The 25,866-nt window shown below is 37.3% G+C and overlaps 4 protein-coding genes across 4 annotated transcripts; 2 read left to right on the plus strand and 2 right to left on the minus strand.

The window, feature by feature from the left end:
• Positions 1 to 771: 771 nt before the first annotated feature.
• On the minus strand, positions 772 to 2,314 carry chtf8 (CTF8, chromosome transmission fidelity factor 8 homolog). Its single transcript, XM_079466531.1, has 3 exons — positions 2,049 to 2,314; positions 1,839 to 1,956; positions 772 to 1,709 (listed from the first exon to the last, which is right to left on the minus strand). The coding sequence occupies exons 1-3, from the start codon at positions 2,069 to 2,071 to the stop codon at positions 1,476 to 1,478; spliced, it is 375 nt and encodes a 124-aa protein (XP_079322657.1). The 5' UTR covers positions 2,072 to 2,314; the 3' UTR covers positions 772 to 1,475.
• A 632-nt stretch (positions 2,315 to 2,946) lies between these two features.
• tbc1d15 (TBC1 domain family, member 15) lies at positions 2,947 to 13,331 on the plus strand. The gene is made up of 17 exons (XM_079466532.1): positions 2,947 to 3,089; positions 6,464 to 6,559; positions 7,066 to 7,137; positions 7,222 to 7,363; positions 7,751 to 7,955; positions 9,019 to 9,121; positions 9,270 to 9,467; positions 9,557 to 9,685; positions 10,174 to 10,277; positions 10,359 to 10,453; positions 10,558 to 10,674; positions 11,594 to 11,694; positions 11,871 to 11,970; positions 12,049 to 12,146; positions 12,263 to 12,379; positions 12,462 to 12,548; positions 12,667 to 13,331. The coding sequence occupies exons 1-17, from the start codon at positions 3,066 to 3,068 to the stop codon at positions 12,871 to 12,873; spliced, it is 1,995 nt and encodes a 664-aa protein (XP_079322658.1). The 5' UTR covers positions 2,947 to 3,065; the 3' UTR covers positions 12,874 to 13,331.
• A 1,659-nt stretch (positions 13,332 to 14,990) lies between these two features.
• tph2 (tryptophan hydroxylase 2 (tryptophan 5-monooxygenase)) lies at positions 14,991 to 20,649 on the plus strand. Its single transcript, XM_079465705.1, has 11 exons — positions 14,991 to 15,329; positions 16,215 to 16,358; positions 16,465 to 16,648; positions 16,828 to 16,967; positions 17,808 to 17,875; positions 18,054 to 18,250; positions 18,330 to 18,465; positions 18,539 to 18,665; positions 19,100 to 19,195; positions 19,603 to 19,736; positions 19,868 to 20,649. Exons 1-11 carry the CDS (start codon positions 15,093 to 15,095, stop codon positions 20,040 to 20,042), a joined length of 1,638 nt encoding a protein of 545 aa, XP_079321831.1. The 5' UTR covers positions 14,991 to 15,092; the 3' UTR covers positions 20,043 to 20,649.
• LOC306899448 (apoptosis facilitator Bcl-2-like protein 14) lies at positions 19,669 to 22,934 on the minus strand. The gene is made up of 6 exons (XM_079465706.1): positions 22,778 to 22,934; positions 22,348 to 22,514; positions 22,169 to 22,270; positions 21,953 to 22,020; positions 21,068 to 21,331; positions 19,669 to 20,957 (listed from the first exon to the last, which is right to left on the minus strand). Exons 2-6 carry the CDS (start codon positions 22,475 to 22,477, stop codon positions 20,907 to 20,909), a joined length of 615 nt encoding a protein of 204 aa, XP_079321832.1. The 5' UTR covers positions 22,478 to 22,514; positions 22,778 to 22,934; the 3' UTR covers positions 19,669 to 20,906.
• Between the last annotated feature and the right edge of the window lie 2,932 nt (positions 22,935 to 25,866).

Consider the following 25,866-nt stretch of genomic DNA (forward strand, 5'->3'; position numbering starts at 1 on the left):
GGTTTAAAACATAAAGGATTTAGTTTACCTTGCATCATGTATTTCGACATGCAGTCAACAAAAACCGGTGGATTTTTCCACACTCAGTTCCCTAAATGCAACAGTTTGTGCATTTATGTAATTTACACGTTTCCATGAATGCGAAAGCTAACTTTTATTGCATACTTGCCCTCAAAAACACAAACTTTGGAGCGCAGAAATGTAAACACTGAGGATAGTGTTTGTTTGTGCATGAATATGTTTTGTGAGGAGTGTCTTTTTTTACATGTGTAATTCCCACAGAGGATGGCTTAATATAGACCTGTAGTTTCCTGCGAGCCTGTTCCTTTACATTGACAGGATTGAGTTTAGAACTAAAATAAGTTAAATCAAACTTGAAATCTCACTGTTCACATTTTTGTTTTATGCCATTCCTTTGCAGACTGGGTGCCAAATTGTTTAACTAATATGGTCCTCAGGAACACAAGGACCATTGAGAGACTTCAGAAACCTTTTAAATGAGATTTGGATGAATTGGGTGTGAGCAAAGACAACAACGGATTTGCACTGTTGCCTTTCATAGACAGAAATGTCTGTACAAAACCAATGCAATGGACTATTTAGGCATATTTTTGTGGGTGGTGAATCTTATTTTTTCAACTGTGCAAATATCAGGTTTACTTCGGTCACTCAAATATATGGTCCAGTAATATATATTTTTGTAATGTAAAGTTGTAAGATATTTTAAACAATCAGTAATCCTGATGCATATCAATGTTATCTACATTTCATAGGGTAGCCTACTTTTATTTCTAAAACACTGTATTTGTATGTACCCAAGTTATCATGATACTGTACAATTAGGGAGTTATAAATTATTTATATTCCAGTATGGTACATACAAAGGAAGTTAATCTTTTTTAAAACAAAAATGTAATTGGCAGCTTGCCTTGCATACAGTACATACAGAGAATAAACAGCAAAGTACATTAAACGTTCAGCACCATTTATTCAGGGGTCACTGAAAACCACAGTGTGTGTTCTCCAAACAATGGCAATTATGGTCTAGTCGAATTTTATGCATTTATCAACTCTGGAGTATGTCGTCAGATACTGAGGCCATATCCAGTGTAATTATTTTTGCAAACACTTGTAAATGATTTTGATATAATAAAATTGTTTTCAAAATCTCTTTTTTCTTTGTCGTTGTCAAAATCAAACAAGGGGTAACACATTTCACTTCTCCAAAACAAGTATATCCCCAGCATCTGTTGACAATTAATCTACACAAAATACTAATCCACCACATTCATTTCATTCTTATAGTCCCAAACTGTTTGCACACAGTAACCTCAAACAGTACAGCTATGAGTTGTTCACCAATACTCATAAATACATATTCAGACCACTGCAAATCCAGCAGAAGAGCGAACAAACTCCGGTGTCCCTTTGACGGGTCTCATGCTCGATCTGTCAGTCTGACTTCTGGCCATTTGTCACACTTTCTTTGGCACATTAGTGATGATTGGTTTAGGTCGGGTTTTAAAGATGAGTTTCTTTTTGATGAAGGCCGAGACAGTGTAAGAAGTTGGTCTGTCCTGGTTGGTTTCCATGGTTTCCTCAGCATCCTGCGAGGCACCAGAATGTTTCATCAGAACAGCAAAGGGCTTCTCGAGTTTAACCTGCTTACCATAGAGAATGTGATGTCCAACTATTAACACAGGTACACCCTTGAATAAAGAACAGAACATGTGGTCAGACATTAGATTATAATCCTTTGCGAGAAAAATTAATCCAACAAAAAAGAACTACATCCAGGTTACAATATAACCAATTTTCTTAGCCAATATCAGACAAACCTCTTTGGTGTAATGAAGGTCTCCCATCAGATGTCCAGCTAGTCCAGTGTTCTGCCTGGACACCATTTCTCCCTGCAGCTCCACCAGAAGCCATTCAGCGGGACCCTCGCCAGCATTACTACAAAACATAATGCAAATAGTTTTGTTGAATTAAGATGCACTAGTATTAACTAATTGTTAAAACTGTATTGAGACGACGCTTAACGTTACCTCGATATGACAATTTGAACCATTATTGTATTCGATTATCTAAATCAGGATTCAAACTTCACACAAATTATTCCTGTTTTGCTGAATTTATTTTCTTGAAACAAAACGAAACCAGTCAAACGTCGCCAAAAGCTATTATATATAGTTCACCTTAAAAAGCACGTTATCTTTTGTCATAAACTAGTCTGATAGTTCCGTTGCAAAGAATCTTCAGCAGACTCACAAGTTTCGCGCCAGCTGAAATTTACTTTCAAAATAAAAGTTCTGCTCTCGTATATGTTTTGAACAGCACTAGAGGTCGCTCGAGGTTTGTCCACGAATCAAATCACATTTTTATAAAAGGTAATAATACTTCTACTAATAATAATAGTATACAGGCACTAAGCAATACAATATGTATTTATGTTACTCTCTTTAACCAAAGCGACACCGAGGGTGCATTTGGTATTTTGCCAAGAATAATCGCAGAAAGTTGCGTACAAAACTACGTTTACAAGTAGAAGTAATACTGAGGCAAACTATGAAGAAAAATAAAAGCATATTGTGCGCAATGTTAAACATTTAATAACCCGGAAAGCGCCTCCGCTATTACTTCCCTTTTTCCACGTCGTGGAAATCACAGGGCTCGTTCCAGAACTGGACTCAATGCTGCAGGAAAACAAGTTTAAAATGCAAAGTATATAAGAAAAAGGTTTATTTTAACTGATTTTAACAAGATTTCCCCAATGGAGTAAAGGTGAAAGGTTAAAGATCTGCCCAGAGCTACACTGAAGAAGCTTATTAATGATTTCTAAAAGAATATTGGACAGAATATATTTTACATGCACGCATTTTGATTGTTTTGAATTGTTACTAACCCTAACCCTAATATCATCTGTATTAAACATTATTTTTATTCCAAATGTGAATGCGCATGCGTGGCGCCGGCCATGCGGAAGATGACTCGTCACTGTTGTTGTGGATCGCTGACAGGCACGTGAGAGGCGCTAGTGCTACGTCGTCTATTTAGCAGTCGACATGGCGGCCACAACTCCTCCTAAGGTACTGAGCATGCTGCTTTTCAAGTAAATACACGGTGAAATACGACAAATAGCTCCGCATTTCAAGTGGTTCTCGTTAGGGTTTGGCGCAGATGTTCTGCTTAATTAGTTATTCGAGCAATGTAGATGATATACTAATGTAGTAAATGACTGTACTTAGCAACAGTTAGCCTGTCTGCTAACACTATCAGTGGAATACAGCAGTTCAAACTACGAAAACACGGACATTAGAAGTAATGCTAGCCGTGGGATCGCCAGAAGCGCCACGTCGGCAATATACAACACGAATGGGTCGTCTGAAAATAAAAAAATGTCTAACGTTAACTGGTGTTGTATCGTTGCTTTAACTGGTGTTGAGTCATAAGGCTGCCCATAGTTGTAAACTAATACTGTGTAAATATAGAATTTCTTGTGTGATTAATATAAAATGTCTGAGGTTATTTAATGCATGTCAGTTTGTTCCACGTGGTTTGCAGTATTGTAACACATGTTATCTTTTCTTTAATTCTACCTCTTCTCACCAACATTAAATCTTATATTCACAAGACTCATAAAATACAGCCATGATTAACAGGAATCCATGACATAAATATGAGAGAAATGCATCTACTTTTCATACACATGTGTATTTTCTCCATTCAGTGGGGTTTTTCATTAATAGATAATGGTTATTGTTTGTGTCCCTAGATGACAGAAGCTGTCAGTTCAGTTCCTCTAAAAGCAGGCTAAACTGCACTAAACAAATACCAAAACGTAATCTTAAAATGTTTGTTTTTGCTGATCTATAAAAGACTTGACTGTCTCAAGATTTTCAAATAGCCAGTAGGCACAATGTTCTTTTGATGGACATTTGATATGGCTGGACATTAGCACTGGTGCTACAGAGGTTGAATTTTTGTAGTACAGGCCAAACAGTTGTAGCACAAGTATAAAACGTCTATTATATTATAATAAAATATTTATGTGTAATAAATAGGCAGGTAACGAACAAATTACATTAATTTTTCAGTTGGGTAAATAAGGGTCATAATGTTTTTCCCAATTGGTAACTTTTTCCGTTTAAGTTTTTCTGATTTCTGTGTTATATGTGTAGTATCTGTGTCCGGATACCGTAGTGTACTGTATATTAATGGTACACTGCAGTAAAATTCCTCATTTTGCAGATGGAATGGTGTTTTTGATATATTTACTAAATTAATATTTAATATGCATAGTAAATAATATAAGTATACTGTAGTGTTTGTAGTTTATACAATTCACTGCTAGAATACTACAATTTGTTATTGTATTATAATACAATACAGTGTTTTTAATCTGGATGTTCGAGTTTAACAGACTTTTATTTTGACGGGTCGTCGCAAAGAGTGTGTGATTGACGATTGCTTTTCTCTAACAGTGAAATGCTTATTAAATAAACTCTCAGATCAGCTCTGGAGATGGAATTCATGCGTTTGTATCCTCATACAGAGAAGCAGACAAATGCACGAGCATCTCGCTCATTTAGTATGGAAGGCCATTTAGGCAAAAATGTCTTTAGACGTAACGTGTACAGACGCCTAAAGACGTAATTTCGTGTACAGACGTTAGATGCATGGACGCGTAATTGCGCGTAGACGCGTAAACCCAAAACTTCCGCCTCCAAACTAAAAGTCACATCAAGAAATGTAGCCCTTACCGTATTTCATTCTAGCTACACTTTCCTTTTGACTCTTTTTATTTTGCTCAAAATCATGGCGATAAAGAACGTGGAACGCGATTGTTTGCGTTTGGTGTGAACCCAGTATAAATGTTGAAGTACGACAGGCGCGCACAAAAAGGGGGCGATGCGGCATGCCTAGAAAAATGTGCGAACGCGTCGTGCTGGAAGTAGTTTTCACCTTTTCAGAGTGCCGAAATTGGAAGAGCGAAAAAGGCGTGGCTCGCGTTTTCCACACGGTTTTAGACGCAAATGTCAATTGGACCCAATAGAGCGTTCACACCTGACGCAAGTTGCGCGAATAAATTGCGTCATTCGCTCGTTTTTGGACGCTTAAAGATTTTTTGTTTACTCACTTCATTCGCATGTAAAATTTGCTTCATTCGCCGGAGAAAATCACTTCATAACACACGCAAATTTGCGTCGTGTGAGGGGCGGCTCCAGCATCGTTGCGAAATGGCTGACATGAATTTTGTTGAGAGGGTGTGCTTTATGTGCTATGGAAGGCTGAAAAATGGCATAGACTTGAACATTCTCTCAATATATCATTGTTGTTTCAGATTTCTGCCTCCGCTAGCTACGTCGTAATCACGTCACTACTAGAGCAAGCTCCTGATTGGTTAAAGCAGCATTCACCAAAGTTCAGATTGTTCAACTGAGTTCGAATCGGGCCGCAGGATGTCTATCGTGTCTTTAAATTGACTTAACATGTTAATCACTCGCTCTTAACACTTCATTCACGTCTGGTGGGAACACACCATAACAGTGCAGCTCGTACACACAAAATAAGCAGGTGACCTTTAATAACCCGGAAAGCTCCTCCACTATCCCTTACCTGTTTCCACAATCTGGAAATCACAGGGCTCTAAATATGGAAATATGGAATAGCAGTGCACCATTGATTTACAATGTTCACACAAACAAGCACCCCGACAAACAAAAAACTGTAAATCTGTGTGCTACACAGGTAAATTTATTCTTAGCACAGACAGATTTTTTTGTAGCATGTGCGACATGATTTTGTAAGTTTGCCTGCTTACAAAGAAATGAAGGGTCTATAATTTTTCTGGTAGGTTTATTTTAACAGATTTTAACAAGATTTCCCCCAATGGGGTAAAGATGATCATGAGAAAAGTTAAATATCAGCCCAGAACTACACTGAAGAAACTTGTTAATGATTTCAAGACAGTAGGGACCACAGTTAGCAAGCAAACCATTGGTAACACGCTATGCCACAATAGATTGAAATCCTGAAGCGCCCGCAAGGTCCTCCTGCCCCAGTCAGTCTGGCTCGTCAAGAAGCCTTAAAGATTTACAGAGGAGTGGACTAAAATGTATCCCGACACATGTGCAAACCAGGTGTCCAACTATCAGTAATGTCTGACCTCTCTGCTTGCCAACAAGGGTTTTGCTCGTGGATCAAATACTTATTTCACTGAAAAATTTAATTAATTTATAACCTACATATTTATAATTTTCCCCTAATTCTTTTATATTCTGTCTCAATGAGTTAAAATAAACCTACTATAAAAAGTATAGACCCTTCAATTCTTTGTAAGCAGGCAAACGTACAAAATCAGCAGGGGATTAAATAATTATTTCTCTCACTGTATATATATATTATTTTTTTTCTACCTACTTTTATTATGTATAACAGTGTACTATCATCTGTTTTGCAGGTGGTATTTGAACATGAGGGAGTTTTTATACACTCGTCTCCAAATGAATGTGAAGATCAGGATTTAATATCAGGGTTCCTCAGGATTACTGATAAGGTGAGGTTGTCCTCTTTTTTTTTTATTGAATGTTTATTCGAGCGTGTTACGTTTTTCTGAAATCAACATGAATTGAATTAGTAGTAGTAGTAGTTCACCTTCAAAATGAAAATTCTGTCATCTAATCACCCTCTTGTAATTTCAAACCTGTATGACTTTCTTTCTTCTGCAGAACACAAATGAAGATATTTTGAAAAATGTTGGTAACAGAACAGCAAAGGCCCTCATTCACTTCTATTGTAACCAATGCATGTGAATGGGTGCTGGTAACAACATTCTTCAAAATATCTTCTTTTTTGTTCTTGCGAAGGTAGAAAGTCAAACAGGTTTGAAATGACAAGAGGGTAAGTAGATGATGACTTAAACATTTAAATTTTTATGGTGAACTACTCATTTGAAAGCTGTTATACTACATTACTGTTTCGTTTTCAGCAGATGTGAAGGATTAAATACATTTAACAAGTCTCTTCCATTATGTTTATTATGGACTTTGTCTTCAACTGTAGGATGGAGAAACTCTTGTGGAATATAAACCATTGGAGGACGCAGATCCCTCAAACATGCTGTGTGCCTGCAAGGTTTGTTTGTCTCTTGTCTCATTATGAGTTCATACTATATTAAATGGATATCCTGATTTATGTTTGTTTGATTGTTATGTGAAGGACTCCAGTTCAGTAGTGGAGTGGACTCAGAGTTCCGAAAACAAACCTCACCGACCTGTTGAACATCAGCTGAGCTATGAAACAGAATGGGACATGATCAATGCGGTCTCATTCAGAAGGAAAGCTCATAGTCATGGAGAAGGTAAATGTTTCTGTTTTCTGTTGAATTTGTCGTTTGAATTTTATCAACTAAGTTTGCTTTTACAACAAAGCAAACTGTCTTTTCTGGTCATTGTTTGAAAGACGCTCTTTGCCTCTTTGTTTTAACAGTTCCTGGAAACTAATTTGTACTTCGTGTTGTTTATTTTTTACTTGTTTTTTTGTTACCAAGAAATCTTATGATGTGAAATTGACTGTGGGACCTTTTCTTAACTGACTTCTGTATCAGACTGCTTTCTCTATGTATTTTCTTCCAGTACCTAATTGTAAATGTCATGCATCAGCCAATGAATTACAGGTCAGGTTTCTGTTCCCTAATCAGAAGCTGCAAATTTGTAACTGAAACCAAGCATGTTATTTTTTATGGCAGGTGGATCCAACCACATAAATGACCGCAACAAATGGGCCTTCTCTTTCAACGTGTGTGACCTCAGGTCTATCACAGTTAAACAGGAGGGCTGGTCATACCTTATTTTCCGCTTGAAGGACGGCACAGCACTGCCAACCATTCACTTCCACCAGGGAGGGAGCACAGAATTTCTGGATAGCCTGAGGAAATCAGTTCAGATCAGCGAGTAAGTGAAGTATCAGTGCCTGACTTTCCATCTTAAGTGGGTTTAGCCTCATCCTTGGCTTAGATGTAGGCAAAAAAAAGCTTAAAATCTATTGATATAGATATAGTCTCAGATTTTACAATGTGTGCAATTGTGAATTTTTTTAATCGCTGCATTGGACCAGTAGAGTGCACCGCAGAGTTACACACCAGTTTAACTATGACTATTGCCACATGGAACATGCTCTTTTAATGTTTCTGGGTTTCTTTTACAAAAAAGCACACTATGTATCCAAACATTGAAAATTATCAACTCTTATAGATTCAAAGCAGGCTGATTTATGACCTATTTTATGTTTTTCATCATAAATAACAAAACCTACATCAGCCTGAACATTAGTTGGCATATTATTATGTTTTTACATAACCATATCTAATATCAGACCTCTTCTAATTGAATATGTCGTAATGCTTTCACTCGTCCCGTCCTTATTTTTAAAACTGACCCCTGACCTTTTAATTCACTAAATACAACATGCAATAAGCTTACTCTCTAAGACCCTGGAGTGTGACCAATCAGAATTCTTCATCTGGAGACTTTCCCCTCTAAAACAGAGCACATCAAAACTAACCCGATTCGGATGCAAGCGGAAAAAACACTTTGCTCAACCATCTCGTGTCTTTGAGGAAGTCTGGCATGTGTTCTGTGGCGAGAGGTCGTGAACGTGACTCGTGTAAAGTCGAACAGCAGCTGTGCGTTTAGAGTTAAGGCTTTATGAAAGAAACGGCGTTAAATATCACGGCAGATTAAATCCGCTCTGAGCATTCTGAATTCAGCTGTGCTGAGGAACAGATAGCTTTTGTTATTAAAGTTCTTATCTCGGCCTCTATAATGAAACGTAGGCTGGGCTTTTTTTGGCTTAGCTTCTCCTGTCATTTAAAGCATGGAGCGATATGATCAATGATGTCATTTGTTTACTATTCATTAAATACTTTTTTTTTTTATTGTGTTTTTTTTTTACATAATCATTGCTGGGACTATGCAATGAATGTTAATGTCGGTATGCTCTGGACTTGTTTTTAAGGAGCCCTGATGATGAAAGCATTCTGTTTGTCAGCACCTATAGCAAAGCTTTCTCACAGTCTTTTGAGAACCTTTTGGATGATGTAAACTATGGCATTGTACAGGTATGTCATTTATAGCAAGAACATAATATTATCTTGTTAAGTCACTTGCCGTTCATATGGCTAATTTTCGGATCAACATTGTACTTTGAATATCAGAGTTTGTTGCAGCAGATAAAAGCGACGCATACAATTTTCATTGTCTGAACAGAAATTCAAGAAGGATCCCTATACAACGACACTAGGCGGCTTTTCCAAAGTCACCAATTACATCTTTGATGCATTTCGGGTGCCTGATTCAGAGTGTCACCAGCGGCCTGCCGAGGAGGTTACTGACCTGTTGGGAGAGCTCATTCCTGGACTAGAGATTAACCAACAGGAGGAACCAGGATTTGAAGTCATAACCAGAGTAAGTGGATGTACATCTAAATTTAATTCCATCTTAAATGGACATACAATACGAAAAAACTGTAGTTGAGGTGTGTGTGTGTGTTCCAGCCTGATCTGGGACCGCGACCAGAAGTGCAGAGGAAGGGGCCTGTTACAATGGAAGAATGGACAAAGAACCAGGATTCAGAAGGAAGAATAACAAACGTTTCTCACATAAAGGAGCTCATTTTTAAAGGGGTACGACTATGCTAGTTTTAAAGGTCCCAAGTGTTATTTCTTTAGAGGATCTATTGACAGAAATGCAATATAATATACCGTGCACAATTACGTTGCATTACATTGTTTTTATTACCTTAGAATGAGCTATTTCTATCTACATACACCGCAGGTCCCCTTACATGGAATTCGCCATGTTGTTTCTACAGTAGCCCTAAGCAGACAAACTGCTCTACAGAACGTGTTCGTAAATACATTATCTCCTTCATCAAAAAAGCGAAAACGTGACGACATCTTAGTGCTGTGTCACCCCCCGTAGTGCTTTGAAGGGGGGAGGGGTGGAGTGAAGCGTTAATTGCAAATTTTATACACTGTACCTTTAATGGTTCCAAAGGATTTCAAAGAAATAAATGCATTTTACACAATTACACTAATTGTAATATCTCTCAAATTATTTAGAACAGAAATGTCATTAATGTTGTTGTGATTTGTTTCTTTATTGTTATCAGGGTCTTTGTCATGCAGTGAGGAAAGAGGCTTGGAAGTTTTTGCTTCGCTATTTCCCCTGGAACAGCACCCATGAAGAAAGAAAAGACGTCCAGAAGAGAAAAACGTATGCAGGTGTCCCATAACTGATGTTGTCATAGCTTGATTATCAGTTGTATTAATAAGTGTGTCTTTTTTTTCTCAACAGAGACGAATACTTCAGAATGAAACTGCAGTGGAAATCGGTCAGCGAGGAGCAGGAACGCAGAAACTCCAGATTGCGAGATTACAGGAGCCTTATTGGTGTGTATTCAGTTTCATTTTTAAGTCCAGTAAAGCAGTCCAAATAATGCAACATTGTCTTTGCTTGTAATAACGCTGCATTTCTGATTGTTGAATCTCTGCAGAAAAAGATGTGAACCGGACCGACCGCAATAACAAGTTTTATGAAGGCTTGGACAATCCTGGCTTGATATTACTACATGACATTCTGATGACCTACTGCATGTACGACTTTGATTTGGGCAAGTTGACTAAACTTATTTGAATCAATGTTATGCAATGTGTTCTAAAATGCTTGTACTGAGTTTTAAATCCTTGCTTTAGGTATTACCTAGAATTTTGGGGTTAATGTCATTTAATTTGAATTGCACATTGAATTATTTACATTATGATGAGAATTTTAAGGCCCAATCCCAAATCTATTTTATACCCCTTCACTTACCCCTTGAAGGGAAAAGGCTAAAACATTCCCCTAAGAAATGGGACACACTACTATACTGTCATACATCATTATAATACGTCACTGATCCTACGGAGATGCGCCAATGTTTAAGATGCTGCTGTCAGCTGGAGTCATATCGTATCCTTGAACGGTTTCGTCTAAAGCAGCTCACCAAACACCCCTCCATTTCTCTGTCTACGGAGTGCGGTTGCAAGTGGGCCAGTGAAGTCGGAGCACGTTTTGCTTAACCCTGTATTTGTTATCGCATTCCGTGTATCTCTCTCTGTCCGGGCGGGGAATCGGAGGGCGATCACAAACAGACAACCCAGATCACGTTCTGCTTCCCCCGGTGAGACGGCCCTGGTTACAATGACTTTTTTGCAGTTTTGTAACTTTTTTTAAACGTTTCAAGTATTCAAGACAAGAAACTGAACACAACATAAAATTTCACATAAACAAGATGATTATTTGTTGTTTAAATCCTTATTAAAGCCAAAACCAAAGGCTAACATTATACTCGTGAGCAGCCATGTTGGAAAATTTCATACCGCTTCGTTTGAATTGAGGTCCCGAAAAATCTTCGTTTGAAGGGCTATATGGCCCCTACCCCTCCAACCAAAAGAGAATCGACACACCGAAGAAAAGTGTAGGGTTAAGGGTTAGAAATGGGATTGGGCCCAAGTGCTTTTTAATGTAGCGTGTTTGATACTCCTGTACAGGTTACGTGCAGGGCATGAGTGATCTGCTCTCTCCCATTCTCGTTGTGATGGAAAATGAAGTTGATGCCTTCTGGTGCTTTGTTTCTCTCATGGATGAGATGGTAAGTGTCATTTTGTTCATCTCACTTTAGCACTTGGTTGCATATGAATTCCTTTGAGATAATTTGGCGACATCAATAAAGCATGCTGCCGTCCTTGCGCTGGTACATGCAAGCACTTTGAATGGAGTAACCGAAATAAAAGCTGCATTTAAAATAAGTTTCATAATGTCTTACAGCACGAAAACTTTGAGGAACAGATGCAGGGAATGAAGACCCAGCTGATTCAGCTCAGCACATTGCTACGCCTACTAGACCTGGCCTTCTGGAACTACCTCGGTGAGGATAAATCATTCAGATTTTTCACAGTATTCTGCATCGTTGTGACTAAAGTTTGCTTTGTTTTTTTAATTACAGAGGCACAGGATTCTGGTTACTTGTATTTCTGTTTTCGATGGTTGTTGATCCGATTTAAGAGAGAGCTGCCTTTTCAGGATGTCCTTCGCCTTTGGGAGGTGTGCTGTAACCACAGTCATAACGCCTTATGTTCACACATACATACATATAAATCCAACATGATCTGTTTAATCAGAACTTTGATTACACATTTCTTTGATATTTTGCCCATTAGGTCATGTGGACCGGACTGCCTTGCCAAAATTTACACCTTCTGGTGTGCTGTGCCATCTTAGACTCTGAGAAACAAAAAATAATGGACAGAAACTATGGATTCAATGAAATCCTAAAGGTTAGCGGTTATCTGCAACTTTATTCTAATGTAGATCACTTTTTATTTGGGTAAAGTTAACCTATTTGTGTTATCGTTACAGCATATAAATGAACTCTCTATGAAATTGGACATAGAAGAAATTCTCAGTAAATCTGAGTCTATCTGTATGCAGATAAAAAATTGCAAGGTAGGTCTCATGAGCTGCTTTGCAGACGGCGTTATTTTCTGTATGCATTGCAGCAGTAGGTGAATTATTGTGCTGTTTGTTTTATTAATGTTTTTATGTTGTTTTGATTCTCTTAAAGGACTTACCCCACTCAGTGGGTGAGATACTGGGTCTCACCACAGTCACTGAAAGCTCAGCAGCATTAGAAACCAGTGAATACGGAATACTTGAGACGCCACAAACCTCACCAAGATCCATACACAGACAAGATCAGGTCGTGTCCAATGGCCACAGTCACTTAAAAGAAACCACACACAATGGCTGCAAAGTAGCCTTCATTTCCTAGTGTACAGCCCTATATGATGTATAGTACAGATTTTTTTGCCCCGTATTCCAGAAAGATGAACAGTATTGGGTATCGTGTAGATATTTGCTACCAAATGATGCTACATTGTAAAATATCCCAGAGAAAATATATGAATGTAAAACTAGGATCTAAACGGATCCTAAACATTATTTTTGTAATATTCTTGTACCATGGTTTCTTTCATTTAAATAATCATTCCTTCTCACTGTATAGAGAGAGTTTTCATAATGAGGTGGGGTTTCCATTGTTAAATATTAAAATATTTTTTTCTTATGATTTACTCTTTTCCTAAATAATACAGATTTAAATTGAAATGCTCCCATTGGCCTGTGAGTTATATTTTAGAATTGAAGGCTGGAAATATGTTTTTAGGTAATGGCAGATAAAAAAGGTGGAAAGGAATTGATCAAAAAATGAAATTTAAAGCAAAATGTTTCATATGTAGTCTTAATGCCTGCTGTTGTTTGCGTCTTTGCCCAACGAAGCGAGTCATTTATCATGATGTAATATTACTTAGTGTTACATAATCAACTTAAGATTGCATTAGATGAGAGTCCTTGAGATTTTCAAAGAGCCAAAGAAACAAAGCGACTCTTGTGTAAATGAGAGGAAAAAATATATGTGGCCCCCTTGAAAATTTACTTGACCATGTAAACAAAAGTTAACAGATCCAGCTAGCATGTATAAATGTGGCCTCTGAAATGGTGGAGATTATACATAGTCGGCCCACCATGACATTTGCGTCTTTTATCCACTAGTAAGCAGAGCCCACAACAAAGCCACTCAAAATCAACTTCCATCTCTTTCATTTCCTCTTCCACAGGAAATTGGCCCAGAGGCAGCTGATAGCTCACTGCTTACCAGCGTAATGTTATCTCTCCTAAGCTCTCTTTCATTAAAAAAGCCAGCATATTCTGTGCACTGACAAATATCCACTCATTCAGCAAAAGGCGTAAATAATATGCGTCACTCCTCAAAGGAACAGTTCACAAAAAAAGGAAAATTCTTACTTCGTTTACATCCTCAGAGAAAGATATTGGGAAGAATGCTTGTAACCATTCAGTTCTTGGCCTCCATTGACTATCATACCATGGTCAAAAAGAAAAAATCCTGGTTAATGTTTTTGTTCTGTTGATATTTTGAAGAATGTAGGAAAGCAAACAGTTCTGCAGCATTTCTGACTAGCCAATGGTGTCCAAGAACTGTTTGGTAACTGACATTTTTCCAAATATCAGAATAAAGAAATGTATACAGATTTTGAAACAACTCAAGGGTGAGTAAATGGTTATATTTATAATATCTGGGGTGAACTGTCCTTTTTAGCTCTGAGACTGTTTTCCGCAGACACCATGAGGATGTTTCTTGATACTGACATTTAAGTTTATGCATTGCTCTATTTCCACCAATGTATACTTTCTGAGAGAACAGACTTCTTTCAGTTTTTATGTTTGTTTGGTGATATTTTACTAGTTAATTAATGCACATCTAAACTTAACTGGTCAAAGTTAGAAGGTGAAAGCCAGTTATTAAAGTGGTTTTAATCTGACCAATCCACATAAATAGTACACATTTGGGACTAGTAGTCAAAACAGGTGTTTTATTAGGAGGACAACCAAAATGTGGACTGAGGGCTTTACCATGGTAAATGGTGCTTTAGTTCTCACTAGAATAAAAAGGCTTCTCTTACACTGTATCAGTTGTAAGAGCATATATATTGTATACATTTTTTATGGTTTAATTGAACTTCTAAATCCTGCATCCAGGATACACGGTACAAAGGCTTTCCTATCTCACAGAAATGCTGGGTAGTCTGTGGCATTTACTATTGTTGATTCTGATCTCTTTTACCATCTCTTAGAAGTAAAATAAATCAACATTTCTTGAAATCCAAATTATTTTGCTCTGGGTTTCATATTTCCTAGAGGTAAGATGATGACTGTGCTTATCCACTACAATCAGGAGTTGGGTGTGTCAGATTGTCTTAATGAAGGTGCCAGCCCCTCAAAAGCGAAAATGAGCTGTCGCCTATGACGTGAGAGCAGCGCTTATCAACGTCATTCGTCACGGTATATAATCCAGGCTCCAGTACTGACGGTGAAGGAGTGTCAGGGACGTGGCACAGCTAAAGAGCTACATGAATTTAAAAGGTGCAGCTCCACGGGAAATCTTCTGAGTTAGTAGTAGCTTCACCATATAAAATGCAGGGAAAGAAGACGTCTCAAGAGACTGAAACCATGACCTCTGGACTGCAGCCTAACCAGAAGGGACCACTGGTAGCCCCCAAATCACCGGTTGGTCTTCTTAGGAAAAGGGGGCAACAAGCAATTCCAAAGATGCAACCTGCCATGATGATGTTCTCCAGCAAGTACTGGGCTCGGCGAGGTCTGTCTTTAGATTCAGCAATGTTTGATCAGCAGCACCTTGGAGCCTCCATGGTAAGTAATGAATGCTTTTGATAAATTTATACCCTGCAATTACTAGTATTTCTTGCTAATTCAAGATTAATTTGCTTGAGAAATGAGTCTTGTTTTCTAAAAGAAACATCAAATTTGAGTTCATTCCTAGAACCAGAAACGTTTATATAACCTGAAAAATTCTGTTGAAATTGAATAAATTATTTTGATGAGTTAAAGATTTGTACAAATATTTTTTACAGTTTGTGTCGTATTCATTTTTCTTGTTTTTCAGTACAAATATCTACAAATTCTTATATCAAGATACAAATATCATAATGTATGCAAAAACTAAAAAATTATTAATAAAATTTTGACACACAGATATTATAATCAAGTTGAAAACTATATATAAAGTATATTTTTCTTTTTCCTTATTGCTCAAAGGATAAACTCAAGGTACATATAACACAGCATTTGTATGTTTACCTTCATACATATTTTAAATCATTAATGTGAGACAAAATGTAACATAATAAGAAAATCTGTTTACCCAGTGTGTGTAAATTTAATGCAAGAAAATCAGTTTTGTGCTGTGCATCTGTTGGTGATTAGGTTACCTGCTCCATCATTTTCAGTCACTCAAATGTTGAGTTTTACCCAAGGGAAAAGGAAAGTCTGATAATACAAATAAAGTATTTCATCACAAAAGTAGTTTAAAATGGAAGCATGATCATGTTCTCAGGCAGTTTGTTTTGTGTCATACTTTAAATATGTTTCTGGGTCAAAGTGATTAAAAACCGATTAGCGGGTCGCACATTCAATCAAGTTTATGTGCCAAGGTCAGAGTGTCTGGGTTTAAATTCTCCAACTTAGCATTTCCATGGTTACATCTTAAGATGTGTTTTCCTTAAACACCTCCTGCAGCTCCGGAGAACATCCTTTAATCGGATAGATGAGACACCGGACAAAGAAGAACAGAAATCCAACCTTGACCCTGGGAAATTAGCATTGATTTTCTCTCTGAAGAATGAAGTAGGCTGTCTTGTGAAAGCTTTGAGGCTCTTTCAGGTAAGTGAACCTCATCCTTCAGCAGAGTGGATTATTAGTACACTTCATTAAATGACAACACTATAGCTGTATGAGTTTTAATGGACGTCTGACTGTATGTTAAAAGGAAAAGCATGTGAATCTGGCCCACATTGAGTCTCGTAGATCCAAGAGAATATCGAATGAAGTGGAGATATATGCAGAATGCAGCTGTACGAAGAAAGAGTTTAATGAGCTTGTTCAACACCTGAAAGATCACGTCAACATTGTGTCGTACAACACACCTCAACATGTGTGGTCTTCAGAGACCGGTTTGTCTCTCATTTATTTACAAACCTTTGCTTTCGTATAGCAATCTGTATTTGGAATCCTGACATGCTGTTTTTCTTCATCATTTTATTCAATCACATTGGTTAATAGTTATTTGACACATACTGAGCTGAGGAATTCTTACCATAAGATCAACCCGAATTGTGTTTTTTTGCTATAGACTGCTTGGACTGTGTGTGTGTTTTGGGTGGATTGCCGGATGGCGGAGGAATACCTTGGTTTCCTCATAAAATCTCGGAGCTGGACCAATGCTCTCATAGAGTGCTAATGTATGGTTCAGAACTGGATGCGGATCACCCGGTAAGTAACTACGGTCAAATGGTACCTTCCATATAAAGGCTGTTCAGCGCTTAATCACGATTAATCGCATCCATAATAAAAGTTTGTGTTTATATGACAAAATAATTAAGAGACGATTTCAGAGACCTATTTATAGGTATGTGTTGGGCAAAATTATAATTTTCGTTTCTTTCTTTCTGTGACCTACTAACAACATTTCTCCCAAATTTCAAAGAAAAATATTGTTGCAAAATGAACAGGTGAAAACGAACAGGTGAAAATAACAGAAAAGATGCTCTGTATTTTTTAAACCTCCAATACTGCAAAGAAAACAAGTTCATATTCACAATAAGACAGTCATATTTGTACATAAATTATGCGATGCCCTAATTTCAAATTAAAATTATTTATTTCCGCAGCTGTATGTCTGTGCACTGTGCTTCAATTTATAAACATAGACATAGGCCTACATGTATATCTTTAAGAAAAATATAAAATTAAAAAAATGAATCAATGTTTATATAAAATTTAAATGATACATCAAAATGTATATGTACAGTACATTCAAATATTTCCTAAACATTTACATTTATTCATTTGGCAGACGCTTTTATCCAAAGCGACTTACAAGTAGTTTTCTACAGTGACACATTACTGCAGAGCAATCAGGGGTATGGTGCCTTGCTCAATGGCACTTCAGTCATGACCTGCTGGCACTGAGATTAGAACCAGCAACCTTCTGATTACAAGCCCAACTCTCTAACCACTAGGCCACAGCTTTTATGGATGCCATTAATTGTAATTATTCGTTGAACGGCTCATTTGGTCATGACTTTAGAGATTCTCCGCTCTCTGTTACAGGGCTTTAAAGACAAAGTTTACAGGCAGAGGAGGAAGTACTTTGTGGAGGTTGCGATGAACTACAAATTGTAAGTATAGATTATATCTCTTCTGGTAGTGCATTCTCAGAGAATGCATACATTCATGAAATGTAGTTTAAATGAGTACTTAACACAAAAAGATCCTAAATATACAACAGTTGAAGTGACTTTAAAGTGAACCTTCTCCATTTTTATTTTATTATGAATCATACGTCTCGTCTAACAGTGGGCAGCCCATTCCGTTCATAGAGTACACACCTGAGGAGGTGAAGACGTGGGGGGTTGTGTTTCGAGAGCTGACTAAACTCTATCCCACTCATGCCTGCCGTGAATACTTGAAAAACCTCCCTCTGCTTGTGAAGCATTGTGGGTACAGAGAGGACAACATCCCACAGCTGGAGGATGTTTCTCGGTTCCTAAGAGGTAAAGTGATAAGCGTGAAGGTATTCTTAAAGTTAACTCCAACTCATGCAACTAATAATTAGTTTTTACCCTCTTGCAGAGAGGTCAGGGTTCACCGTGCGACCCGTTGCAGGGTATCTGTCACCACGAGATTTTCTGGTCGGTCTGGCTTACCGAGTGTTTAACTGCACTCAGTATGTACGTCATAGCACAGACCCTCTATACACGCCAGAACCGTGAGTACAAGCCACATACAAATGTTTGATGTACAAAAACATGTTTCTTTTTCTAAATTGCTTCTGGTTTCAGGGACACCTGCCATGAACTGCTGGGTCATGTACCGCTGCTGGCAGATCCCAAGTTTGCTCAGTTCTCACAGGAGATTGGTCTCGCATCTCTAGGGGCTTCTGATGAGGACGTACAAAAACTGGCAACCGTAAGTCTGATACAAGCCAATCGAATTATTAAAAGTCAGCTCTGTATTGCTGGCCTGACTGGCAGGCTCGAAACATTATCGATAACAAAAGCCAGAAGGTCACAGGATTGTTTTGTGGCTTTAATTCAGCATGTTACTGTCAGGTGTTGATCTATGGTGTTGATCTCTCTAATGCATTTGCATTGAGTTTAAATGAGATCAGTGGCTGTGTGGGGGATCGCAGCGCGAGACAATCAGATCTGGGGATATGAGTGGGTGCTTCTCATAAGGGCCTGAAGCAACATTAACAGAGTGGATGGAATTCTAGGGATATGGCGATAGTTCCTTGCATGCTTGCTATGTATATTGATTATATTTATGCTTGCCTTTACATTTTAATATATGCAAACTATCGTTTCGTATACATGCAATAAACCACTGTGCTTTTTTGGCAGTGCTATTTCTTCACAATTGAGTTTGGGTTGTGCAAACAGGACGGTCAGTTGAGAGCTTATGGAGCAGGTCTGCTGTCTTCGATTGGAGAGCTGAGGGTACGACACCCTGTCATTTAAGAGATAGTTCACCCAAAAATAAATATTCTGACTCCAATGTCATTTCAAACCTTTATGAGTTTCTTTCTTCCAAAGAACACAAAAGAAGATATTTTGAAGAATGTCGTTAACTGGCACCCATTCGCTTGCTTTGGTTTTGTATCTTGTACACTAGACGGGAATGGGGTCCAACGCTGTTTGGTTACCAACTCACTTCAAAATATCTTCTTTTGTGTTCTGCAGAAGGAAGAAAGTCATTTTTCATGTCATGCCATTTTTCCTCCAAGGTCTGAAATGACAAGTAAATGATGACAGAATTTTCATTTTTGGATGAACTACACATATAACATGCAGTACATGTTCTTACATTTTAACATAATAACGGCCTCAATCCTGTTATTCTGCAGCATGCGCTATCTGACAAAGCAACAGTGAAGATGTTTGATCCCAAAACCACATGCTACCAAGAATGTCTCATTACAACTTTTCAAGACGTTTATTTTTTCTCTGAAAGTTTTGAAGAGGCAAAGGAGAAAATGAGGTAAATATACATTTATTCAGACAAAAAAGAAAAAATGTCACAGATTGCATCGGAGTAAAAAATAAATGTTTAGGAATGGACATAGAATTCATTATCTGACATAATAGTCTAAACTAATTTTTTCTAAACAGGGATTTTGCCAAAACCATTAAGAGGCCTTTTTCTGTCTACTATAACCCGTACACCCAAAGCATCGATTTACTGAAGGATACCAGAAGCATTGAAAACGTGGTGCAAGAGCTACGCAGTGACCTCACCACTGTCTGTGACGCCCTGGGAAAAATGAACACGTACCTCGGCATCTGAGCCAATCGGATTCATCCGCTATTTAGTCAAGTATGCATTATGAATACAAATGCAACTTAGTTTCACAGTATAGTATGACTTATTTCACTTGACATGAACTAAATACTGTAACAGTTGCAAGTATCACATTGATATTGATTCTCTGGGCTGAATTCATTATTATCGTCTTGCATTGTTATCAACACAGCACATTAAATACTGCAAACATAACCATCATTTGGCACTCATTATCAAACATTACATCATACTGACGCCATTGTATTAACAATGTGACTAGTTTCATCAGGATGTTGAAGAACCATTCATGGGAAATGTAGTATTGTTCAAGTCTTTTCTGGTTATCAAATTCTGCCTCTTTGTGCCTCATCTGATAATCGTAATGTTGTGCTTATATGACAAAATATATGAAGTGTTTTTTTCCCAAAACAATATTGCAGCTTGTAGCAAGGAAGGCTACCAGAAATGTAAACAGTACTTAAAATGAAAAATATATGTCAAAATCGTGGGCACTGCTCTGATTTCAATGCTGTATTGTATTTGTAAGGAGTCTGTGCTTAATTTGTTGCCAACAATGTCAACTTGATCAATAAAGCATTATATTTTAGCATTACATGTTGGCCCGTTTTTTAAAGGGTTTGGCAAGAACATAATTTATATCGCACAGAAACACACAGTAGACTCATGTAAACTGTCAAGTTATCAAACTGTAGGATTTAATTATTTTCAATGATATTCTGCTGTACATATACACATGAATATTGAATTTTTTTATAAAAAATTAAAAATAACTTGACATCATGCCACACAACCATCTATAGGAGTATAAGGTTAACCAATCCATTGGCATGCTTATGCAGTCCTGCATCAATGGACCTCCTCCTCATCATCATCATCATGGACGTCAAAGGCTTTCTCCTATTGTAATAACATAAAGTATCTCACAATGTTCTCTAGAAACTAGCATTCCATTACATTGTTTTTATATATACATTCAACACTACAAGAATAAGAGCATTAACTCTTACCCAGCCACCGTGCTGTTGAACCCAGGGAGTAAAGTGGTCCTTGATGTATTTAGCTCCAAATCCCATGACCCTGCTCATGGGGTGTAGGTCCAGGGCCTTGAGTCTGCTGGTGACCTCAAACGTCCAGGCAATCTGCTCACGTTTTCTAACACTTTGCTGATGTTCTGGCACCGCACTCTTGATGAACGTTGTGGTTAGTTTTTCAAACATGCTGTAAGTGAAAGATTTCTGCAGGTATTCTAAAAGCACGTGGTTCCTCTTTATCTGTTGAAGAAGAGAAAAGAACACAAGGATAAAAACGGGGATGGACTTTGGATGGGTTAACCTGAAAAGGTTCTGGGTTTGATCCCAGGAAACACACAGTCACACAAAATAATGTATAGCCTAAGCCTTTCACTGTTGTTGTATGTGGTCACAAACTTTTCTGCTTCTTTAAAGCCTAGTCAGTCAAATCCAACAATAATGACTAAATAATAATAACTAGTAGCAAAACTGATCTGATGTTCACTGCCGTGGTTTTTGTTGTAAGGCTGTGCAGGCGACTTAAAGGAATAGATCAACCAAAATATTTATATTTTCTCATAATTTATTCATTTTCACACAATGTCAGATACCACTTCCTCGCTCTCATTTATTTTGTCACTAGTTTTCACACAAACCTCACATTTCACTCAAGACGACAATTGTAAAGTCACTGGAGTAGTTTGGATTAAAGTTAAACATGACAACAAATTATTAACAAATGTCTTCGATTGAACCGAAGTCACATACATCTGGGATGACAGGAGAAAATCGTGAGAGAATTTTCATTTTTGGATGATTACTTTGCCACAAGTGAATAACATAATAATCAAATGTTAAAGACTTCCATGAACTCAGAATTACCTTCTCATCCAGCTCATCCCCCGATTCCTTCAGTAACTCAACCAGCCTATCTATATCAACATCTGAATCTGGGAGCACACAGAACAGTTCTACCATAAATAATCAATACGTTTTACAAAAGACAAACAAATACATCTTGCATTTTGTTTAGCCTACATTAGTCAATATCACTTGACATGGATAACATTTATATCTACCATCTTTCTTTCTACCTACCGCTATGTCCATCATGTTCAAGTCCATCATCATCTCCAACGATAGACCCGCTCTCTACGATCTGGCTCAGTTTATCAGCCACATCGCGGAAACCTTCATCGCCTAACATATAAAATACATTTCAATCACAACAGACACGATCATCTAAGAAACACAAACTTCATGTGCAGGATTGTGACCTGTTGTTGGCGCCCGCATTTGCGCGTAGAAACATCGCTCCTGTCTGACTTTGGACTCTCGTCTCTGCTGGTCATACACCTCAAGCAATCGATATTCATCACTTTGTTTTAAAAATGAATCGCCCTCCATTGTAAGTTGCTTTCATACAACCACTGACTTCTGCCGGCTGGATAAAGAAACCGGAAGTGTTCGTTTTATCTGATACGTATGGGATGAATTTCGACTCAAAATGATTAACAAATGCACGCACAGTCATCCGTGAACGTGATACACGTTTCATTTGTATTTTACGATTCACAAACAAATGCCTTTTGATTTGATTCTGTGAAATTTATATTTGAATAAACACGAAGCGGTTTGTACAAATAGAGGCAGATTTGTGATCGCAATGTTTTATTTTGTGTTCATGTATATTGATTTTGCGCATACCAATGAGAAGTTGTGCATTTGTGGATCCTGTGACGCGCGTTCATACATCCTGTTCGGTTCATTTGGATTTTGAGACTTTCTTTACGCGGTTTTGCATTGGACAATCCACACACACGCAACTGCAGACCCATGCGCAACCGTGCTGAAAATGAGAACTACCACTAGATGGCAGGCTTACGGAAACCATAGGTGCTGGTCATATCATTAGAATATCATCAAAAAGTTGATGCATTTCACTATTTCCTTCAAAAAAGTGAAACTGGTAAATTATATTAATTCATTACACGCAGACTGATATATTTCAAATGTTTATTTATTTTAATTGTGATGATTATAACTGACAACTAATTAAAATACCAAATTGATAAGGCGTTTTAATCTCAAAGACAAAGCATTTTCTCATAAAGTTAATAGATGCAGTTATTACAGTTACAGTGCAGTAGATGAGTTAATGCAGTTATTACAGTTACAGTGCAGTAGATGAGTTAATGCAGTTATTACAGTTACAGTGCAGTAGATTCTGATTCAGGCAAGATATACATACACACACTGCATCCTTTGCACTACAGAACTGTGTACTGGTACTGCATTAACTCATCTACTGCACTGTAACTGTAATATGTGGGGTTCTCTTTACCATAACAAAAAAAGAAAGTGGAATATTCATCAATGACAGAAATCAAACACAAAGTATTTTCTCACATAATGACCATTATGACAAAAAGAACCTCTTGTCTGTATTAGATGCATTTAGAAACAATCAACCTGCATGCAAGTTACAGACAATATTAAAATAATCCAGTTTGATGCGTTCATTTAGACTGAATTTTGGCCGTTAAATGACATCTATAGATACAGGCCTTATTACTCCCACCATGAAGGGCAGTGTATTTGAGAAGCTTGCACACATCTATCATATCTAATGTATGTAATCAAGTGATGATAATACAGAACTATAGGTAATTTGGGTCAATGTTCTGTAGTGTTAGTGTCATTTATTGCTATATATTTCCATTTTTCTTATTTGTACCATGTTAACTTACCTTTTCATTTGATTTCACTGGTACTGTTAGTTTTGTTATGGCCATATTCCAAACCTAAAAAACCTATTGATTTAGTGATCACTTGATCTGTTTTGTAGCGCTATAATAACCCTGATGTGGAAATTAGTTGTTGTCATATATGTGCAGTTAAGTAAAAAAAACAGCTGTTTTCATTGTTTTGAAATGATGATGTTAATTTATTTTGATTAAAAGCTAATATATATTTAGGTGTTTTCTTTTTTTTTTTAAATCTGTCAATATTTTTACAGTAAAAATACATTGAGAATGGACATTGTATGGTGGCTTTTGATCTCGCATCAATAGTGAACTGCATACTGTATGCATACTTGCATTTACAGATCACCAGCAGTAAATATTTTGCTAGTACTAGTATTGAACTACAAGAAGCAAGACAGTTGCAAGCCTTTGATTAGAGTTATTTAAAACGTTTGATTGGACAGTTAGGTCCTAGAGATGTGGTGCCAACAGCTGCACCAAAGGGCCCCAATTCGATTTTTTTGTCATGGGGCCCAAAATTCCTGGCAGCCCCCCTGCTTGGAAGCAAAATAATACGTGATATAATAACTCTGACTGGATTATTCTTCCAGAAGAAAACCATATTCAGTTGCCTTGAGGATGAGTAGAACATGGGGAAATTTTTATTTGCTAGTGAAATATCCCTTTAACTGTTACCTTGAGTCGGGACAACGCAAGTTCAAGATTGTCGCGTGTCACGTGAAAGATAGTTCCAGGAAGTTATGTTGACGCAACTCTCTCTCGCAATGGCTCTACCTAAAACATACATGGAAATATGCTTATTAAAAATTCACATTTATTCCACAAATGTGTCGTTTAAAGGTGCTGCAGGAGAATGTTCACTTAAGCAGCATTGTGTTATTTAAAATCTGGGAAGTTTTTTAATCTTTATTTTGAAAAAACTAAAGAGGGTTGCATTTGCACCTGGCCCGGAGTTAACTTCCAGTATGTGTTTGGTTATTATATATTACATTTTTATTAATATTTTATTGTATAGCAGTTCTATTAAAGTAAATTAAAACTACTCAACAGTAATTATTTGTGGAGGTCTACCGTTTGAGCCACATCACTTTTGTTATGTGTTGTTGCTGCTAAACCGTCTATAGTTTAAATCTTACCGTGATTGTTAAAAACATTGATTTTGTGAATATTAATATTAAAGAAAAATTAAACTTATTAAAATTATTTTTATTGTGAACATTCTGTAGTCACAAATGCAGAATAAATCGAGACCATTAAGCTTTTGGTAATTTATTTTGCAGAAGCCTTTTTAACTGAAGCATAGTAAAAAACAACTATGACAAACAGCCACTCAATCTTACAGTAAATTCACAGTTTTTATAGCAATACAAAACAGATAATAGACAGAAGTCAAAAAAGTTAAGAAGTCTGGATAAATTTCACATTAAAAACAAGAATCAAGTCCAATTTAAAGAATTTAGTTAAAAATATCAATTAATTTCAGTATACTAACCTAAGAATAATAATAATAGCAATCTATGATGATAACAACAATTATTTTAATGTCATGCACTTTTATGGAGTAGCATGTGTCAGATGATTAAGCCCTAATGGAGCAAATGAGTCCTTCACTTGGGCTGCTGTGTCTCTTGAGCAGATGATTGTTCTTTACCATCGTGTTTCTTGTGGCAGAGAAGTTGTCTTACACGGGATATGTAAAACATTGGCCCAATGCAGGTTCCAAGACTAGGATAGACATGTAACAGATGCATGATATCGCAGTCTGCATTGGTAACTTCTAAATGCTCTTCAGTAAATGTCATTATGTAAGGAGCTAGACCAAAGAGTGGTCCATAGATTATAATTGAAGGAAACAGAACCAGTAAAGTGTTCTGTAGTGCTCTCATCTTCATGGATGACCCTCCTCCAGGACCAGTCTGACCGGCACCTGGACCTTTTTTGCACAGCTCCAACATAATGCCTATCAGACATGCTAGCATGATCAGCAAGAAAACATCAAGGCTGAAGGACAAGTATATTACTAGTGTG

The sequence above is a fragment of the Barbatula barbatula genome (assembly GCF_947034865.1).
Source record: "Barbatula barbatula genome assembly, chromosome: 10".
NCBI classification, from domain to species: Eukaryota; Metazoa; Chordata; class Actinopteri; order Cypriniformes; family Nemacheilidae; genus Barbatula; species Barbatula barbatula.

What these genes read in the sequence shown, in the direction of transcription:
- chtf8 (XM_079466531.1), bottom strand. Translation starts at nt 2,071, where the DNA reads ATGGTTCAAATTGTCATATCGAG. An exon ending in GTTCAAATTGTCATATCGAG is followed by an intron (nt 1,957 to 2,048) that starts GTAACGTTAAGC and finishes TATGTTTTGTAG; the next exon opens with TAATGCTGGCGAGGGTCCCG. An exon ending in ACCTTCATTACACCAAAGAG is followed by an intron (nt 1,710 to 1,838) that starts GTTTGTCTGATA and finishes TCTTTATTCAAG; the next exon opens with GGTGTACCTGTGTTAATAGT.
- tbc1d15 (XM_079466532.1), top strand. Translation starts at nt 3,066, where the DNA reads ATGGCGGCCACAACTCCTCCTAAG. An exon ending in CGGCCACAACTCCTCCTAAG is followed by an intron (nt 3,090 to 6,463) that starts GTACTGAGCATG and finishes TCTGTTTTGCAG; the next exon opens with GTGGTATTTGAACATGAGGG. An exon ending in AGCTCATAGTCATGGAGAAG is followed by an intron (nt 7,364 to 7,750) that starts GTAAATGTTTCT and finishes TTTTTATGGCAG; the next exon opens with GTGGATCCAACCACATAAAT.
- tph2 (XM_079465705.1), top strand. Translation starts at nt 15,093, where the DNA reads ATGCAGGGAAAGAAGACGTCTCAAGAGACTGAAACCATGACCTCTGGA. An exon ending in TGTGTGGTCTTCAGAGACCG is followed by an intron (nt 16,649 to 16,827) that starts GTTTGTCTCTCA and finishes TTTTTGCTATAG; the next exon opens with ACTGCTTGGACTGTGTGTGT. An exon ending in GAGGCAAAGGAGAAAATGAG is followed by an intron (nt 19,737 to 19,867) that starts GTAAATATACAT and finishes TTTTCTAAACAG; the next exon opens with GGATTTTGCCAAAACCATTA.
- LOC306899448 (XM_079465706.1), bottom strand. Translation starts at nt 22,477, where the DNA reads ATGGAGGGCGATTCATTTTTAAAACAAAGTGATGAATATCGATTGCTT. An exon ending in AATGCGGGCGCCAACAACAG is followed by an intron (nt 22,271 to 22,347) that starts GTCACAATCCTG and finishes TTTATATGTTAG; the next exon opens with GCGATGAAGGTTTCCGCGAT. An exon ending in TGAACATGATGGACATAGCG is followed by an intron (nt 22,021 to 22,168) that starts GTAGGTAGAAAG and finishes GTGTGCTCCCAG; the next exon opens with ATTCAGATGTTGATATAGAT.